Source organism: Ananas comosus, linkage group 10 (genome assembly GCF_001540865.1).
Source record: "Ananas comosus cultivar F153 linkage group 10, ASM154086v1, whole genome shotgun sequence".
Lineage (NCBI taxonomy): Eukaryota > Viridiplantae > Streptophyta > Magnoliopsida > Poales > Bromeliaceae > Ananas > Ananas comosus.
Window position 1 is genome coordinate 4,003,749 of NC_033630.1, and position 21,064 is coordinate 4,024,812.

Consider the following 21,064-nt stretch of genomic DNA (forward strand, 5'->3'; position numbering starts at 1 on the left):
AAAGTGGAAAGAAAAAATAGCAATAATAGATTGGGAGTCGTACAATATAGAAATAGTATAAGAGACCATTTAATAGGTTGGGGTTCGATCTCCCACCAATGCATTTATAAAAGAGGATGTTTGGAAAAAATATATGTGAATACTTTAGGAGGTTTTGGAGTGGGGCCTACTGGCTCTAATAAAACCATCAAAATTACACATAGTTTACTGATTTCTTCAAAAGATTAAGGGATGCGAATCTGAGTTCCAATTTAACAAGAACTCTCGAATACAAGTTTTTACGATAGAAATTGACAGATTAAATTATAAAAAGCCCTCATCCAAAACCAGGCAAATATACACGTAATTAACTACACCTGGGCATCATGATCATATATAAAAGAACTTAGAAAATTAAGTAAAAATAACATTGCTCACATCCAATTATACACCAAGAGATTAATTAACTGAAGACATACAGAAAATACAATTCAGCATCTACTGATCAAATCATTTCATTGCATTATTATATTATTAGTTGCACCGGGGTATACATTACATCAGTCTCCATCAAGAAATTAATGAATCTTAATTGAATAACAAAGCAGAGAAACTATTATCATACCTAGCTCCGTTAATAATCCCCCCAATTACATTAATTGAACCCAGGATTAGACTTCATAAAAAATTAAGGGGCGAACTAATTATTATTATTACTATAAACAGAAATGAGATCGAGTACGTAGAGCAGGAACGATCAGTCTCACGAATCTCGCAGCAACAGCAATGCTTCCGCGGCCAGCAGTTCATCGGCATCAAACTTATCGTCATCGTGGTCTTCGCGTACTTCGTCACCCTTCTTGCGGCTCAACAGGGCCATGCCGAGGCCGCCGCAGCACCGGAACGCCCAGATGTCGACGCGGTCGCCCGCGCGCAACCCGTTGCGTTTCACGAAGCGGCCCCAGCTGCCGATGAGGCGGAAGTCGCCATTGGAGTCGAGGAATTTGAACGTCATGGCGTGCTCCCGCCCCAGTCGGTCGAACACCCTCACGGGGAGGCCGCGCTCGCGGTCGACGACGAGCGCGGCCTCGTCAGACGTGACCAGGTCCCGCAGCGACGTCGTGGCCGTCACCTGTTTGTGGGTCAGCAGCAGGCGGCTCTGCTGGCTGCTGACGTCCGACCCCGACAGCTCCTTCTGCAGTATCCACGTCGGCTGGCTCACCCCCTCCCGCAGCAGCGCCGACAGAATTCCGACGCACCGCGACGGCTTTGGCGCACCGCCGCTGCCTGCAGGACGATTGTTGGGCCGCGGGCTGCGTTTCTTGGCGGGGATGATCGGAGAAGCCGCAGCGGTGCTGACGGCATCAGCTGGGGGGTCTCTCCTCGGCTTCTTCCTCACCGGTGGTTGCACGGAGTGCCCCAGCTCATGATCTTGCGCGTTCTCGAGATCCGGCGGCTCGGATCGATCGGGAGCGTCGGCGCGGTTTCGCTTCGTCTCCTTGAAGATGGCCATTGATGGTTTCTTGAAGCTTCGATCGGCCGGGAGCTCTTCCGGATGATCAAGAAGCTGCTGCGTACGTGATCGGGGGGAGAGAGAGAGAGAGAGTTGTAAGTGGTTACGCACGTCGCGTAGCATAAAGTATATAAGACATGCATATAGATACGTACATACGTAGCGCAATTCCTAATTCTACTCGAATCATGATTAATCTTACCGTTGATGAATATTCTTACCGTTAATGATTGTGATAACTCGTGTTGGTAACTTCGAGTCGAAGGCGATCGTGCGTTCACCAAATACGCCCCGGGATCGATGCTGAGATTTGAGACTTCAGAGCCGTTGGATCAGGTTCATAATGCATTGTTTTTTTCAAAAAAACGAAAAAGGAAAAAAATCGCTGAGACACGGGAAGTCAATTGAGTTTATTTTTTTTAGTTTTTTTATATATACGCATATTAATTTATGACCACACCTAGAATTTGATTATTAATGCTAATTCAATAGAAATAAGTTTAAAATCAAGATATTAATTAATTTTTAAAATCAATAGTAGAGAAAATTTTATTTATTGATTCATAAAAATAAGAGGAAGTGACAAAGACTTTGATAATTAATACCCGAGACTAAGTTCGAATTCTAATTGATTCACATTTCTAGTTAAGTTTATTTCTAAATGAAATAAACGAAGCGGGTAGCGTGCTATCTATCTCTCAAAACAAAACAAAATTGTGCGCGCTACAATATTGCTAAGGCAGAACGTTTCATCGATCCTACTTAATAAAAGTTACTATTAAAAGGACCGACCAATTTAAACATTAAAAAAACTTAAGGATATAATTGTAACAAATTTAAACTTATTTAAAATTTATCGCATAAAAATCAAAATCACACCCATTTATTTATTTATTTATTTATTTGTTTGTTTTTTGTAAAACAAGATAACTGCTAAGATCGCACTGTTAACTAACTTCACACGCGCGCAATCAGAGTCACCAATCTCCTTCAATTCCAGCCTCTTATCTAACTTGTCGCAAGTATAAATATCACAATTGTTATAATCGGCACAACAAATAATAGATTTAGAAAAATAATTAATACAGAAAAAAAAAAAAACACATCGAAATTTATATGATTCAGCTATGGATAAAGACAGGAGCAAAATTTTTTATTAATATCAAAGGTGGAGTGCAAAAATTAAATCTATGACAAAATTTAAATTTTCAAACACCTAATTTTGCATGCCGATCTAGACTCCGAAGTAGCTCGGCTCGCGAACGGACACAACTTGGGCTCGGCTCTCTCCAACAGTGCACTGCTTGGTGATCGGTATTGCTGCGTCTGTACGACGACCAACAAAAAAAAAAAAAAGAAAAAAAGAAAAAAGTTAATTAGCTTTATGTAATTGGAGCCGCTCTAAAAGCAACATACGCCATCTCCCCCCTATCCGTTTACTTAATTAATTAGCATGGGGCCTAATTAGCGATGCGGCTTCCCTAACATGACGGTGGTATATATATGCATATATAATGTATAGCTCCAAATTAGAGTATAATTCTAATTACAATTTAGTTAGATTCCTATTTATACTCTCTATAGGTCAAGTAAAATTTAAATTATATCTTATTCTAATTAGATTAGAATTTTATTTTAATTTATATAACTATAAATTTAAACCAAAATTATAACAACAATTGTCTGTAAAAAAGTTTGAAAATATTTTATTAAAAGCCTTTAATGGTGTTAAGGCAATCTCACCGTTGACGAGGCCCAGCGATCTAAGTTTGTGGCAGCCCTGCCGGTGACCGCGTGCAACAAAGACCCCGTCTGCACCCTGCAAAAGTGGGTTTCGATCAGCGACACGAGCGGCCACCACCACCACTGCTTCTTGCGCCCGTGCGACGCGTTGACGGGTGCGAAGCAGCTGGAAAGGAAGCACCTGCACCTGATCATGTTGGAAATCATGCGGTTCGTCGGCGAGAACCGGATGCGCGAGGCCCAGGTATTCGAGCCGTGGGCGTACCGCGAAGTCGAGAAGCTCAAGCTGGGCGTGTTGAACTGCAACGCGCCTCGGCCTAATCCTGCATTCTGCAACCACTGCTGCTGATCGACAGGAGTCGTCCGCGGGGGCGCAAGACGTGAATGTTTTTGATGCTCCAGCTTTGGTTGTGCGCAACATCCTGAAGCAGCGCGACCGCATCTTCGCCCTTACGAGCCGAAACTGGTTCCGTTCGATTATGTTACAGAGGCTACAATGTTGTTGTTGTTGTTGTTGTCCGTGATTTTGATTCACAAATTCAATTGAACAAGAAAGAATTGAGAGTGCGTAGGCTGTATACGTACGTCCCCATCTGTGCTTTAAAATAGATTTTGTAAATTACAATAGAGACTCTTAAATTGGGAGAGTAGTTGGATTACAATATGCAATGGGTTGTAGAGTCAACAGTTTTTTTTTTTTTTTTTTGTTTACTTTATTTTTATTTTTTTTATTCGAGACTGAATTGTCTTAATTTTTGTAGTTGAATTTAATTCAACTACAAAAATTAAGACAATTCAGTCTCGAATAAAAAAAATAAAAATAAAGTAAACAAAAAATAAAAGACAAAACTTAGAAAACTAAAGTAAAATAAGTAAATAAAATTTAAAAAAAGTGAAACTAAAAAAAGTTCACTTAATTAGATATAGTTGCGGAACTTAGTTCACTTCTTTCTAAGTCTCAAACTCGTCCAACCATGATTAAAGAATCTGAAGATTGATTCTTAAAAATCACGTTATCTCTTTCACGCCAAATCAGCTGCTAACAGATTGTATTCTTTGATATGATCTTTCGCTAATACCCTTTGTTAGCGATTGTCAAACAGAAACTCTTAGACACCCCTGGCCTCCACCATTGATTTCGAGATATGTCTATCGTTAAGTATGCTGAACATCAGAAATTTACTGAATACGTATCCCACGAATAGATAATCACAGTCTCAGATTCAGCGTCACACAAAATATTATGTAGATTTCCGAACGAGCCTTTTTTAAGTAGATTATCAACCGTTGATAAATACTTCCTAATAACTAGCCAAATAAAAACTCTATATATATATAAAATTGAGCGTAATATAAAAAATAGAGCTTAATATACAAGCTCCAATTAATAATCTTTAAATACAAAAAATTTAAACAAATAAACGAATTTGATCTTCGATCGTCTTTCTATTTACATCTTCTTTTATATTCTTTTATGAACAATTCCCTCACAAGCCATAGATGCAAGCATGCATCAAGTGCGAAAGCACGCGACGAAGCGCTGAAGGTGGCTGCGCTGGCATCGCCGATTCGTACGCCGATGCTCTTCCCTGGCGGCAGCGTCGCGGTCGATGACACTTTCGATACACCGAAAGTAGTCGACGCGACACGGAATAACGATTGCGCCCGTCTGGTGGAACCCGAACTCCGCCTCGGCCGCGTCGAGCATGGCCGCGAAGAGCGGGTGCTCAAGGTGCCCCACCGGCACCACGAACCTCTGCCGCCTCTCCCCCTCGGCCCCGACCCTCACCGCGACGTGTCCCTTCGGCGGCAGCGGCGATTTCTTTGAGGACCAGGGCCAGTGAAGGTGCAAGTTCTTCCATGAATGGCGTTGCTGCAGCCTCTCTTTGCTGATGCTGTCCATGCCAAAAAACATGAAAACCAAGAGCGCAAATTAAAGAAGCTACAAATCAAGAGGGAGCTTTTGAGTGAAAGAGAGTTGCAAAAAGGATCTGGTATTAGCTGGGAGAGGGGGTGTATATATATATAAGAAATGATAATAATAATAATAATAAAGCTAGTTAGAGTCTAGTTTGAATTGGAGTCGGCGTTGAAGATGATTTTGCTTGGTCAAATTAATAATTAAGTACGACACGTTTTCTTTTTTTTCTTTTTTTTCTTTTTTTGGCCCTTTGTGAATTAATTATTATTAATTAATTTGATCCATATATATAATTGGTCTACGTACGGAGCTAGTTTTATTAACCGTTAATTAACTTTGCTATTTTTGTTGCGCTCTCCGCTTTGAAACAAATCTAAATAGAATTAAATAACAAAAATTCGGTGAAACTTATTTTAAAATAATAAAATTTATTTACATTTCCTTTTATTAATTGTTCAACAACTGATTAAAAATAACTTTTACTGTGCTTACTTTTTTTAATTTTTCTAAAACTATAGTTTTATTTTGTCAGGAGGAGAGATCATGCATGAGAGAGGGATAAGGAGAGGGATAAGAAGTTCGGTCATGCAAAAAAATGTGAAATAATTAATTTATTTCAAAAAATTTAAGTCATGTTCAGAATTTTGCTAATATCTAGACTCGAGATTTTTTAATAAGACCTAAGTTATAGATTTAAATTAAATAAAAAAATTAAATAAAACTAGGAGTGTGATATATAAAATCTACACTTAGAATTCCGAACGCAAAAATTAATTAATAATAAGCTCTAAATTAAAGTAGACAATTTTTTATAAACAATCATGCTCATAATAATGGGCTGACCATATCTCTCGAGAGTCCAACCCACAGACTGCCCGAAGTAGCACGTGGTATTTAACTATATAAACTAATATATTAAAATAGTTAAAATAATTTTTTAATAAATAGAAATATTTGAATAATCTTTTGGTAAATAGAGATAATGCTAGTGTAGAAACTCGCGCGATGCAGCGGGTAAATAATAGAAGCAAAATTTTAAAATTTTAATAAAATTTATATTTACAGTTTATTGATGTATAGAAAGCTATACCATGTTAAGTACAGTCAATTTGCTTGACCAAATTCAACTGTTAAAAAAAAATTATAGTTAGAAGTTTATATAAATTTTTTAAAATCATCAAAATACAGTAAGAGACATACAATTTTATCATATTATATGCCTCTTGAACATTCCGTTGTGAAAAATTAAAAAGAGATAGCTCCAATGCAGCTGAATCAACCCAACAGGCACTTATATGGGCTGCGACTGGATTTTGCGGGACGATACTTTTCAAAGAAGACAACGTTCTTTGCATATTCTTTTTCTTCATCATCATCATCCTCATCATTCTTATTAAGACAATGAGAGAGAGAGCTAGATGAGTGTAGGGAGGGAGATTAGATAATATTTTTTTTTGCATGAAAAATAACATACCATGCAAAAAGAGAGGGGGCCGGGGGGATTAATAGAGGTGGGGAGTGGATTGGAGTTACAAAACCCACTCATTGATGAAATATGATGTATATAATTAAATGGTGCATTTTGGATTAATTAATTCTTGTGATTTCAAAGGAATGAGAGGTTTGAGGAAGAAGAAAAAAAAAAAAACATATAAATTACAAGAAAACATATTATTGGTGGCAAAAATAATGTGGCGATAAATTTTGTCGCCACTATATAGTTACTTTTTGTGGCGATAAAAAAAATTGCCACCGATTAGTTAACTAAAAGTGGCAATGCTACTTTCGCCACTAAATGATTATTTTATCGCCACTATTTAGTTATTTACGGTAGCGACAAAAAGAATGGCCATCGATTAACTAACTTAAAGTGGCGACACTACTTTCGCCACTAAATAANTAAATAATTATTTTATCGCCACTATTTAGTTATTTACGGTGGCGACAAAAAGAATGGCCATCGATTAACTAACTTAAAGTGGCGATACTACTTTCGCCACTAAATAATTATTTTATTGCCACTAAATCGGTATTTATGATGGCGATAAAAAATATTGCCACTAATTAATTAACTTAAAGTGGCAATATTACTTTCGCCACTAAATGATTATTTTATCGCCATTATTTGGTTACCTATAGTGGCAAAAAAATTTTTTGCCACCAATTAATTAACTTTAAGTGGCGATAAAAAAATTTGCCATCAATTAATTAACTTTAAGTGGCAATATTACTTTCGCCACTAAATGATTATTTTATCTTCATTATTTGGTTACCTATAGTGGCGATAAAAAATTTTTGCCACCAATTAATTATCTTTAAGTGGCAATACTACTTTCGCCACTAAATGATTATTTTATCGCCATTATTTGGTTACCTATAGTGGCGATAAAAAATTTTGCCACCAATTAATTAACTTTAAGTGGCAATACTACTTTCGCCACTAAATGATTATTTTATCACCATTATTTGGTTATCTATAGTGGCGATAAAAAAAATTTTGTCACCAATTAAATAACTTTAAGTGGCGATAAAAAATTTTTGCCACCAATTAACTAACTTTAAGTGGCAATACTACTTTCGCCACCAAATGATTATTTTATCGCCATTATTTGGTTACCTATAGTGGCGATAAAAAAAATTTTAAGTAGCGATAGAAAAATTTTGCCACCAATTAATTAACTTTAAGTGGCAATACTATTTTCGCCACTAAATGAATAATTTTTTACCACTATTTGGTTAGCGATAGTGATGATAAAAAATTGGTGCATATTAATAATAAAATTAAATAAAAATAAAATATTTAAAACGTTTATATCAAAATAATGTATAGTGAATGTGAAAAAACTGTAGTTGTTAAAAATTGAGGGTGAGAATGTACAGAGACACATTCAACTTCAGATCATTTTGAAATTACTTTATGAATTTTAATTTTATTTTGATTCACATCTCTGAACTTTTTTTAATTATTTTATTCTAGTTAATTTAGTTAAATTTTTAAATTCAAGAGCTTTATTAATTAGTGTTTACCTATTAATTATTTTCATTTATTTTTTAAAATTTAATTAAATTTAACTTTAATTAATTAATTAATTAATTAATTACAAATTATTAATTAAATTAAATTTTAAATTTTAAATTTTAAAAATTAATTTATTAAATTTAAAAATTAAATTAAATTATTTAAAATTTAATTAAAATGACTAAATTTTAATCAAATTTAGTATCCAAACAAAAATTATATGGTGTATAAAATAATTATGCGGGCCGGTCCTCGTTTCTCTATCTCTAACGTGAATACGAGATATGGTTCTCTGGACCCCGTTCGCCACGTCACTCACCAGGTGGTAGTGAGTAGTGGCTAGTGAGATGATGCAACTAATTTTTATTGGAGGGTGGTCAAAAGTAACACTAATATTTTCTACAATAGAAAATGTATAAATTTTTGTCTCACACACTGCCACGCTTCCTTTTTTAGAGCTTTCAAAATTTTTAAGTTTATTTTAGAGATTTAATATATGATTAAAATAAAATTTTAAATTCATTTAATTAGAGCCTCAAACGCTCACACTCTCCCTTTACCTAAACCTCACACTCTCCCCACGCTTACCCCCTTCTCCTCGGCGAGCTCCTCGCCGGCGAGGCCCCTTCTCCTCGGCGAGCTCCTCACCGGTGAGTCCTCGATGGCGAGCTCATAGGCAACGAGCAACTCCCCGCCAATCCCTTTTACGACGAGCCCTTTAGCACGGATCTCCTCGCCGTTGATCTCCTCTTTGTCGTTCTCCTTGCGGGTGAGTCCTTCGCCGCAGATCTCCTCGCCGCCAAGATTCTCATTGCCGATCTCCTCTCTGACGAGCTCTCCACGGTCCCGATTTCTAATCGAAGAAAAATCTGTAAAAAAAAAGGTCAGAAAAGCTAAATTTGGTTGTGAATTTTGATTTCTTTTTAAATTTGGTTGTGTATATAGTGCGAGATGGTGAATTTTGATGTTTGTTCTTGTAGGTTCTTTTTGTTTGTTTAATTGTTCTGTTTCTATTAACTGTTTCTATTAAAAAGCTCAATGATGCTAAGAATCTGCTTTTCATGAGCTCACTGGTCCATGATATAGTCTTATTTGCATGCTTATCTGAATAGTTTGTTGCATTCACTATGAGCTCTGGTCTCTCAAATTGTTCTTGTGATTTCTCGGAAATTGTAGTTTGAACTATGTTTAATTAATAATCAGCAGGAAAGGCAAAATATCAGAAACTAAAACCAACTCACCCTTGAGTATCACTAGCTGCAGTAATTAGATTAACATACACTGATTGTGCATTTGTATAGCTTTCATCAGCTGGACCTAACAGGTAGGTTGTTCATAGGCCATTTGAAAAGCTCAATAGTTGCAAATGATTTCCGCTAGTCGATAACCTCTATCCAAAGACCTTACTTGCGAAAACCAAGTAATTTAGTTTGAGTTTCATACTCCCGATTGAGGACAATTTTACATTGAGGCAGAATATCAAACTAGAGTTTTCGGCTATCAAATAAGGTTTATTTTATTTTGCTTGTCACCTAAATTAGCTCCCATCACTTTCAAAGAAATCAAGGTACAAAGTACGTCTATTGTGGACATATTTTCTTCGCTTTGTCAGTATAAACCTCAAAAATGATGTTTTGGTAACTGATGTTTTGGTCTGATGTTTTGTAACTGATGTTTTGGTCTGTTTAGTGTTATACCTTAGTATGGTTGAAACAGAATAAGACCATATCTCTTTTCTTTTTTTCTCCTTCTTTGTTTCATCTGAGTGAATATAATTGCTAATTATGGTTGTATCCTGTTTCATTTCAGCAAAAATATCATCTACTGCTGCTAAATTTTGCTTTGTATGAAGAGAAGCACAAGGTACGTTACTTTACGTATGAATAGGAGAATTTCTGTATACTTTAATTTTTTTTTTTTATTTTATCTGAGAACAGGCCATGTCTTATAATGTGAGCATCTTGAATTTGTATACCATGGGTTGAATGGTGGTGATTATTATATCATGCAGCAAAAGGCTAATAATGCTAATAATGCTAGTTTATCTGGATAACAATGCGAAATGGAGAGAGCTTAAAATCTTCTGTTGTTGTAGATTGTTTAATTTATATAATTTATTATTTTTTTTCTTTTGTTTGTTGCAGGAAATGAATTGCTGTTGAAATAGGAGCTGAAACATTTTTTTTATCGTTTTTAAGTATTTTCTATTTTCAAAGTTGAGAGAGGCAGGAATGATGTTGAACTGTATATCGAATATTATTACTCTATTGCTTTTAAATTGATTTTGCTATTATTTTATTTTTAAGATGTTGTGGATCAGAAGACAATTAGCCTTTTAAATTGTTGTTAAAAGAATAATTTTGTTTTCTTTAATATTTTGTTTGTTATTTTGTATATGTTCTATTTATAAAATATAAGCTGTATATTTTTATATTTAGTTTATTATTTTTTTATTATTGGTGGCCATTTATTGCACAGTTGATGGCGACAAAAAGTTGCCTTTTTATTTTTAACTAAGGTGGCGACTGTAATGGTTGCCGCTTAATGAAAGGTGGCGATTAAGAAGGGCCACTAAAACGTTATATTTGATGGCGAAAATGTATTACCACCTTATCTCCATGAAAGGTGGCGACTAAGAAGCGCCACTAAAACGTTATATTTGATGGCAACAAAATATCGCCACGCTATCTTTAATAAGGTGGCGATTAATAGTTGCCACTAAAAGCTATATTTGGTGGCGATAAAATGTCGCCATGTTACCTATAATAAAGTGGCAACTAACAAAGGTCACTAAAAGTCATATTTAGTGGCGATAAAAGATCGCCACGCTATTTTAAAAAAGGTGGCGATTTTTCACGCTTCGCCACAATTTCATTTAGCGGCAACACTTTCAGTGGTAGCTTGTGGCGACTTTAAAAATCGCCACCTTTTAAAAATGTGGCAACTTTTTATATATATGGTGGCGACATTAGTCGCCACCACTATATAATATTCTTGTAGTGAGAGTACATTGATTAGATGTTATCGAATAGAAATGAGGGGAGGGGAAAAGTCAAGGTCATTGAATTGGAGGTGAGATTGAAAGAAAACTTGCCGAGGAAGGGAAGAGAAAAGCCAAGGTCATTGAATAGAATGTGAGGTTGAAAGAAAACTTGCTACGTGACAAAAATATTGGGAATTTATATATGTTATTAGATGTTAGATTATGTTATTGGACATAGTACTTTTTTTAGGGTTAATTGCACTGTTATTAGATGTTCTCGAGATCCGGCGGCTCGGATTGATCGGGAGCGTCGGTGCGGTTTCGCTTCGTCTCCTTGAAGATGGCCATTGATGGTTTCTTGAAGCTTCGATCGGCCGGGAGCTCTTCCTGATGATCAAGAAGCTGCTGCGCGCGTACGTGATCGGCGAGAGAGAGAGAGAGAGAGAGAGAGAGAGAGAGAGAGAGAGTTGTAAGTGGTTACGTCGCGTAGCATAAAGTGTATAAGACATGCATATAGATACGTACATACGAAGCGCAATTCCTAATTCTACTCGAATCATGATTAATGTTAACGTTGATGAATATTCTTACCGTTAACGATCGTGATATATAACTCGTGTTGGTAACTTCGAGTTGAAGGCGATCGTGCGTTCACCAAATACGCCGGGGATCGATGCTGAGATTTGAGACTTCAGAGCCGTTGGATCAGGTTCATAATGCATTGTTTTAAAAAAAAAAACAAAAAACGAAAAAAATCGCTGAGACAAGGAAATTCAGTCGAGTTTATCTTTTTATTTTTTTTATATATACGCATATTTTATGACCACATCTAGAATTTGATTATTAATGCTCAATAGATATAAGTTACAGAACTTACATAATTAAAAATTTACAATCAAGATATTAATTAATTTCTAAAATCAATAGTAGAAAAAATTCTATCTATTTATTCATAAAAAATAAGTGTTTAAAATTTGTGTGCGCTACAATATTTCTAAGGTAGTACGCTTCATTGATCCTACTTAATAAAAGTTACTATTAAAAGGGCCGACCAATTTAAACATTAAAAAAACTTAAGGATATAATTGTAACAAATTTAAACTTATTTAAAATTTATCCCGTAACAAATCAAAATCACACCAATTTATTTATTTATTTTTTATAAAACAAGATAACTGCTAAAATCGCACATAATCATTCCTTACAATTCAAAGAACAAATCGAACTGTTAACTAATTTCACACACAATCAGAATCGTCGATCTCCTTCAATTCCAGCCTCTCACCTAACTTGTTGCAAGTATAAATGTCACAATTGTTTTAATCGGCATGACAAATAATAGATTCGAAAAAATAATTAATATAAAAAAAAAAAAAGATAGAGCACGCCGAAATTTAGTGAAGACGAAGCAAAATTTTTTTATTAATATCAAAGGTGGAGTGCAAAGATTAAATTAATCTCTCACAAAATCCAAATTTTCAAACACCCAATTTTGCATGTGGTACTAGACTCCGAAATAGCTTGGCTCCCTCACCTGTACGGACACATTGAACCAACACAACAGAGCACTCAGGGACGAAGCTAGGATTCAATCTTGAGAGGGACCAAAATATATTTAAATAAAAACTTTAGTAATAAATAAGAAACAAAATTTTTCCTAATTAAAATTTTTTTATTAAAAAATTATTAATTAAATAAATAATGTAAAAGTATGAACTATATTTTTTTTATTTTCAGATGTTTAACTTCTAATTATTTTATTTATATTATTATATTAAAATAACTTAGAAATTTTACTAAATTTAACATTAATTTTTTAGTTTTTTAAATAAAATTAACATAGCTATTAAATTTAGTACAATTCTTGATTTAGTCAAATAAAAGAGCTTATCTAAAATAAATAAAAGTTTTAAAAAAATTATTAAATAAAAATTTTAGAGTAGAGAAATATATTACAAAAGACTATAAGTAAGAAACTTTTAATATATTTTTATTCATAAAAAGAGCATATCGATTAGAAAAAAGAGAAAGAGAGTTATGTTGGCACCATACTATTAAGTAAATATTAAAAAACTAGAAGAGGCAAAGCTACCTATGGTCCATCAAAAAAAAATTTTTTGAAGAACCATTAAGCAAATGTTGAAAAGTTGAAGGGGGCCATGGTCACCTTTGGCCTCCACATAGCTTTGTCCCTGAGAGCACTGCTTGGTGATGTTGCTGCGTCCGTACGACGACCAACCAAAAAAAAAGAAAAAGAAAAAAGTTAGTTAGCTCTATGTAATTGGCGCCACTCTCCTCTCTATCCGTTTACTTAATTATTTAGCGTGGGGTCTAATTAGCGATGCGGCTTCCTTAACACGACCGTGGTATATATGTATATATAATGTAAAGCTCCAAATTAGAGTCTAATTCTAATTATAATTTAGATAAACTCCTATTTATACTCTCTGTAGGTCAAGAAAAATTTAAATTGTATCTTATCCTAATTAGATTAGAATTTTATTTTAATTTATATAACTATAAATTTACATCAAAATTATAACAACAATTGTCCGTAAAAAAGTTCGAAAAAATTTTATTAAAAGCCTCTAATGGCGAAGAAGCTGAAGGAGAATCAGTTGTTGGATGTTCCGCGTCCGTCTAGAAGGTAAAGAAGTTTGCAGCAGCCCTGCCGGTGACCGCGTGCAACAAAGACCCCGTCTGCACCCCTGCGAAAGTGGGTTTCGAACAGCGACGCGAGCGGCCACCGCCGCTGCTTCTTGCGCCTGTGTAGTATCCTGATGCAGCACCGACCGTCCCATGAGCAAGTGGCAAAGGATTTGATGGTTGGTATCCGAGACCCAAGTTCGAATCCTAATTGATTCACATTTCTAACTAAGTTTATTTCTAAATGAAATAAACGAAGCGGGTAGCGTGCTACCTATCTCTCAAAAAAATATCCTGATGTAGCACGGCCGCATCTTCGCCCTCACGAGCCGAAACTGGTTCCGATCGATTATGTTACAGAGGCTGCAATGTTGTTGTTGTCCGTGATTTTGATTCACAAATTCAATTGAAAATGAAAGAATTGAGTGTAGGCTGTTTACGTACGTCCCTATCTATATAAGCTTTAAAATAGATTTTGTAAATTACAATAGAGACTCTTGAACGGGGGAGACTAGTTTGATTACAATATACAATGGGTTGTAGAGTCAACAGTTATATATATATATATATATATATATATATATATATATATATATATATATATATATATATAGAGAGAGAGAGAGAGAGAGAGAGTTGGACTGGGCTACTATTTGTAGCAAAATTTTATTGTTGCTGCCAATTTTTTAGCCTTTGGATCAACTCTTTTCATTATTTCTAACCATTGGATTAAATACTATAATCCAGTGAGGACCACTCAACCCTAGGGGGACCACTCAACTCTAACCGACTAATATCATCCTGACCCTACAATTTTTCATCCAAGGATTAAAAACTTGATAGCAAAAAGAGTGTTTTACTATTAATAGTATTCCAGCCTAATTTTATATATATATATATATATTTGACAAAAAAAAAAGCGCACTACCCGCTTCATTATTATAAAAAATTAATTCAGCTTCAAAAATTAAGACAACTCATCCTCGAATAAAAAAATAAAAATAAAAATAAAAAATGATAAAGAAACAAACCTTAGGAAACTAAAATAAAATAAATAAATAAAATTAAAACAAAGTGAAACTAAAAAAGTTCACTTAATTAGATCTAGCTAGTTGCAGAACTTAGTTCACTTCTTTCTAAGTCTCAAGCTTGTCTAATCACAATTAGAGAATCTGAAGATTGGTTTTTAAAAATCTCGTTATTTCTTTGCTGTCAAATCATCTACCGACAGATTGTATTTTTGATCTGTTCTTTCGCTAATACCCTTTGTTTGTGATTCTCAGACAAAAAGTACTAGACATTCCTGGCTCCACCATTGGTTCCGAAATATGTCTATCGTAAAGTAGGCTAAATATCAGAAATTTACTGAATACATATCCTACGAATACATAATCACAGTCTCAGCTTCATTGTCACACAAAATAAACTGTAGATTTCCGAACTAGTCTTTTTTAAGTAGATTATCAATCGTTGATAGTTACTTCTTAATAACTAGCCAAATTAATAAAAACTCTAACATAAAATAGAGCGTAATATAAAAAACAGAGCTCAATATACAAGCTTCAATAATCTTTAAAAACAAAAATTTAAACAAATAAATGAATTTGATCTTCGATCGTCTTTCTATTTACATCTTCTTTTATATTCTTTTATGAACAATTCCCTCACAAGCCCTGCATGCATGCATGCATGCATGCATGCATCAAGTGCGAAAGCACGCAACGAAGCGCCGAAGGTGGCTGCGCTGGCACCGCTGATTCGTACGCTGGTGCTCTTCCCTGGCGGCAGCGTCGCGGTCGATGACGCTTTCGATACACCGAAAGTAGTCGACGCGGCACGGAATAACGATCGCGCCCGTCTGGTGGAACCCGAACTCCGCCTCGGCCGCATCGAGCATGGTCGCAAAGAGCGGGTGCTCAAGGTGCCCCACCGGCACCACGAACCTCCGCCGCCTCTCCCCCTCGGCCCCGACCCTCACCGCGACGTGTCCCTTCGGCGGCAGAGGCGATTTCTTTGAGGACCAGGGCCAGTGAAGGTGCAAGTTCTTCCATGAATGGCGTTGCTGCAGCCTCTCTTTGCTGATGCTGTCCATGCCAGGAAACATGAAAACCAAGCGCGCAAATTAAAGAAGCTACAAATCAAGAGGGAGCTTTTGAGTGAAAGAGCGTTGCAAAAAGGATCCGGTATTAGCTGGGAGAGGGGGTGTGTATATATATAAGAAATAATAATAATATAATAATAAGAAAGCTAGTTAGAGTCTAGTTTAAATTGGAGTCCGCGTTGAAGATGATTTTGCTTGGTCAAATTAAGTAGGACACGTTTTTATTTTTTTCGTTTGCGTATTAATTATTATTAATTAATTTGATACATATATAATTGGTCTACGTACGGAGCTAGTACTATTAACCGTTAGTCAACTTTGCGATTTTTGTTGCGCTCTCCGCGCACTTTGAAACAAATCTAAATAGAATTAAATAACAAAAATTCAGTAAAACTTATTTTAAAAATAATAAAATTTATTTGCATTTTATTTTATTTATTGTTCAACAATTTATTAAAAATCACTTTTACGTACTGTGCTTACTTTTTCTAATTTTTCTGAAACTATAGTTTTATTTCGTTAGGAGGAGAGATCATAAGAGGGGCTGGATAAAATATTCTGTCCTACAAAATAATAAGAAATAATTATTTTGTCTCGAAAAAATTAAATTATGTTCAAAAATTTTGCTAACATTTGGAGTCGATCGAGGCATTTTTAATAGTTTAAGATGTAGATTTGAATTAAATAAAAACATTAAATAAAAGTAGGAGTGTGATAGGATTCGAACTTAGAAGTGGAAACTCGGAATCTCTTATTCTGATAATATATTAGTCAAAAAATTAATTAATAATAAGCCCTAAATTAAAGTAGACAATTTTTTATAAACAATCACGCTAATATAATTATGGGCTGACCATATAATTCTCTCCTGGAGTCCAACCCACCTACCGCCCATAAGTAGTAGGGCTGGCAAACGAGCGAGCCGGCTCGCGTTCGACTCGTGTTCAGCTCGATATTCGGCTGGCTCGAGCTCGACTCGAAATTAAATGAGCCGAGCTTGAACAAAATAAAAGGCTCGAAATTCATTTCAAGCCGAGCTTGAGTATTACTCGGCTCGTTCGAATTAGGCTCGAAAAAGCTCGAATATATATATAAATATATATATATATATATATAGGGTTTAGGGTTTAGGTATTTATAAATATAAAATATTTATAAATATAATGTATTTTAATTATATATAGGCTTTAATTTAATTTGGGCCATTATTGTTGGCCCATAAAATAAACCCAACAAGTACAACCGTGCAATTGAGCCCAACTCTAAATTTACATAACACACTCTCTCTTTCAGACTTTCACTGTTGCACATAATCCTAAAACATGATAACATTCAAATTCCCAAATCCCTAATTTTTTTCTCCCCCCCCCTCTCTCTCTCTCTCTCTTTCTCTCTCTCTCTCTCTCTCTCAGACCCTCACCCAGTCAGGCAGTCACCCTTGCTCACATTTCTTGCAATTATTTTGTATTTTGAACTATTGGACATGTTGCATCAAATTATAAGTAATGTTCTATAAAAATTAAACTATTGATTATATAATGTCGAGAATTTCAATCGGCTCGTTTAGAGCTCGAGCTCGGCTCGACTCGAAATTAGGCTCGCTTGAGCTCGGCTCGAATTAATTTCAAGCCGAGCTTGAGCCTAGATTTAGGTTCGAAATTAATTTCAAGCCGAATTTGAGCTGGCATAAGCTCGCTCGAGCTCGGCTCGTTTCCACCCCTAAGTAGCACGTGGTATGTAACTATATAAACTAATATATTAAAATTAAAGGTGTCCGTGGACCGGATCGGATTTAGATAGTTGATGTACTATACCCGTACCCTAAATAGAAATGGATACGAAAAAAAAAACTATATTCTACCCATTTAACTTCGGATCGGGTCCGATTCTAGGTACTTAAGTTAATAATATACCTATCGAGTCTATTTGAGCGGGTCTGGATAGTGACTACCCGTATACTGCCCGCTTAAAACCGGATATGGATCGGGTACGGATTGGGTCTAGATCGGGTATAGATACCCGTATGCATATATTTTTTATAAATTTTATTAAGCAGTTTATGGACAAATTATAAACCTATCACTATAAAAAATCCGCATTTTAATTACATTAATTGCAGCCAGTCTAATAAAATTCGTTCGAAAGGAAGATTCAAACTGTGGCAGCTAGAATTAAACAAAAAGAGTAAAATAAAAATAAAAAAATGAGTAAACAAAGAGACTAGAGTTTTCACTAGAATGAAAATAGATCCTTCATTTACAAGTCCTATTGAAATTGATCTCTCAACTTCACATTTTTTTATTTACTATTGAGTACTTCACCGGGCTCAGTTTCGAGTCCAGTTTCGGGTCCGGATTTAAAAACTCTTCCAGACCCTACCCATTAGAAGTTCGGGTTTGGATCGAGTCCAAGTCGGGTATGGGTATAAAGTATCCGGACCCGTACCCAGAACTTTAATGGATAAATTTTTTTATCCGTATACTATCCATTTATTATCGGATTCGGTTCGGGTCCGGGTAGAGTCCGGATAGAGTCCGGATCGGGTATGATATATCGGATATTTTGGACAGCTTTAATTAAAATAGTTAAATTATTCTTTTAATAAATAGAGATATATATTTGAATAGTCTTTTGATAAATAGAGATTATATGCTATAGATTATGTTATTGGACATAGAATTTCTTTAGGGTTAATTCCATTGCCAGCGCTCAAACTTTTTATGGAAATTACTTAATTTGGTTCACTATTTGTTAATGTGAGCTTATAATTCCAAACTTCTTGATGTATAATATATTAAATTTGCTTGTTTTGTCATCTGATAGAATGCGGTTTCGTTTTGTCAAATAACAAACTTTATATCTTAATTTGATGCACACGTGTGTACTAAAATTATTTACTCAGTATTAATTTGGTTACTTTTATATTAATAATCATGGCAAAAAATGGCATAACACATCAATTTTATTAATAAAACACAGTTCTCTAATAGCTAAAATTTAGAGATAATTTTTTCTTTCACAATATTTTAAAATAGTGTCAAATTTTTTCTTTCACAATGTTTAAAATAGTGTCAAATATATAAGGCCAACTAAAAAATCTCTACTGCAGACATTATATAATGAGCTGTGTACTCTAAGTTAACGGCAAACTTTAACTAAATGTTCTCATACATTTATATGTAAAATAGTCAGAATAGTTATAAAAGAGTAAAATATTTAATATTCATCTATTAGTAGACTTAGATCTAATATGCTTAAGCTTTTAGTCACATCCCTCATGTAGGGTTGGGCAGAAGTTTATAATAACATGCGTGGACTACATAGCAGTAAATTTATCATCTCCCGTGAAATTTATTTTTACGTTCATTTTCTTTAGTCATAACAGATTATCTTATGGAGTTCATAGAAAATTCAGATTCAAAAAATTATTGAGAAGGTTAAATGCCCATCATAGTGACATGTAACTCCTATATATATTAGCATTTCTTTAATTTTGCATTTAAGAACAATAAGAAGATAAAATAAATGTAATTGCTTGTAAAAGTAGTGGGAAAAAATAGTAATAATAGATCGGAAGTTGCATAATATATATAGAAATATAACAAGAGATCTAGTTATCTCATTTGAGAACCAATACATTTCTAAAAAGGGATGTCTGAAAAGAATATCTGTGAATACTTTAGGAAGCCTTGGAGTGGGGGGCCTACTGGCTCTAATAAAACCATCAAAATTACACATAGTTTACTGATTTCTTCAGAAGTCCTCATGCAAAACCAGGCAAATATAAAAGAGCTTAGAAAATAAGTAAATATATCATCGATCACATCCAATTATACACCAAGAGATTAATTAACTGAAGACATACAGGAACTATAATTCGGGATCTACCGATCTAATCATTTAATTGCATTATTATATTATTAGTTACACCAGGGTATACATTACATCAGGCTCCACGTACCATGAAATTAATGAATCTAAATTGAATAACTAATCAGAGAAACCACAATCAAACCTAGCTAGCTCCGTTAATAACCCCCCCAGTTACATTAATTGAACCCAGGATTATACTTCATAAAAAATTAAGGGGCCAACTAATTAGTATTACTGTAAACAGAAATAAAGAACCATCGTGCAGATCGAGTACGCAGAGTAATTACGGAACGGAACGATCGATCAGGCTCACGAATCTTGCAGCAACAGTAATGCTTCCGCGGCCAGCAGTTCATCCGCATCGAACTTATCATCATCGCCGTCTTCGCGTACTTCGTCGCCCTTCTTGCGGCTCAGCAGGGCCATGCCGAGGCCGCCGCAGCACCGGAACGCCCAGATGTCGATGCGGTCGCCCGCGCGCAACCCGTGGCGTTTCACGAAGCGGCCCCAGCTGCCGATGAGGCGGAAGTCGCCGTTGGAGTCGAGGAATTTGAACGTCATGGCGTGCTCCCGCCCCAGCCGGTCGAACACCCTCACGGGGAGGCCGCGCTCGCGGTCGGCGACGAGCGCTGCCTCGTCAGACGTGATCAAGTCCCGCAGCGACGTCGTGGCCGTCACCTGTTTGTGGGTCAGCAGCAGGCGGCTCTGCTGGCTGCTGACGTCCGACCCCGACAGCTCTTTCTGCAGTATCCACGTCGGCTGGCTCACCCCCTCCCGCAGCAGCGCCGACAGAATTCCGACGCACCGCGACGGCTTCGGCGCACCGCCGCTGCCTGCAGGACGATTGTTGGGCCGCGGGCTGCGTTTCTTGGAGGTGATGATCGGAGAAGCCGCGGCGGTGCCGACGGCATCAGCTGGGGGGTCTCTCCTCGGCTTCTTCCTTGCCGGTGGTTGCGCGGAGTGCCCCAGCTCATGATCATGCACGTTCTCGAGATCCGGCGGCTCGGATCGATCGGGAGCGTCGGCACGGCTTCGCTTCGTCTCCTTGAAGATGGCCATTGATGGTTTCTTGAAGCTTCGATTGGCCGGGAGCTCTTCCGGATGATCAAGAAGCTGCTGCGCGCGTACGTGATCGGGGAGAGAGAGAGAGAGAGAGAGAGAGAGAGAGTTGTAAGTGGCTACGTCGCGTAGCATAAAGTATATAAGACATGCACATAGATACTCACGTAGGGCAATTCCTAATTAATATTACCGTTAATGTATATTCTTACCGTTGACGATCGTGA

At 36.0% G+C, this 21,064-nt stretch overlaps 3 protein-coding genes and 1 long non-coding RNA gene across 4 annotated transcripts; 1 reads left to right on the forward strand and 3 right to left on the reverse strand.

The window, feature by feature from the left end:
• LOC109716645 (B3 domain-containing protein At1g05920-like) lies at positions 743 to 1,492 on the reverse strand. Its single transcript, XM_020242184.1, has one exon. It carries the CDS (start codon positions 1,490 to 1,492, stop codon positions 743 to 745), a length of 750 nt encoding a protein of 249 aa, XP_020097773.1.
• Positions 8,696 to 10,533, forward strand: LOC109716126. The gene is made up of 3 exons (XR_002217849.1): positions 8,696 to 9,058; positions 9,985 to 10,038; positions 10,320 to 10,533. It is a non-coding gene; the product is annotated as an uncharacterized LOC109716126 (long non-coding RNA).
• On the reverse strand, positions 15,507 to 15,896 carry LOC109716647 (auxin-induced protein 15A-like). Its single transcript, XM_020242186.1, has one exon. The coding sequence runs from the start codon at positions 15,894 to 15,896 to the stop codon at positions 15,507 to 15,509; it is 390 nt and encodes a 129-aa protein (XP_020097775.1).
• On the reverse strand, positions 20,088 to 20,837 carry LOC109716648 (B3 domain-containing protein At1g05920-like). Its single transcript, XM_020242187.1, has one exon. It carries the CDS (start codon positions 20,835 to 20,837, stop codon positions 20,088 to 20,090), a length of 750 nt encoding a protein of 249 aa, XP_020097776.1.

What these genes read in the sequence shown, in the direction of transcription:
- LOC109716645 (XM_020242184.1), bottom strand. Translation starts at nt 1,492, where the DNA reads ATGGCCATCTTCAAGGAGACGAAGCGAAACCGCGCCGACGCTCCCGAT.
- LOC109716647 (XM_020242186.1), bottom strand. Translation starts at nt 15,896, where the DNA reads ATGGACAGCATCAGCAAAGAGAGGCTGCAGCAACGCCATTCATGGAAG.
- LOC109716648 (XM_020242187.1), bottom strand. Translation starts at nt 20,837, where the DNA reads ATGGCCATCTTCAAGGAGACGAAGCGAAGCCGTGCCGACGCTCCCGAT.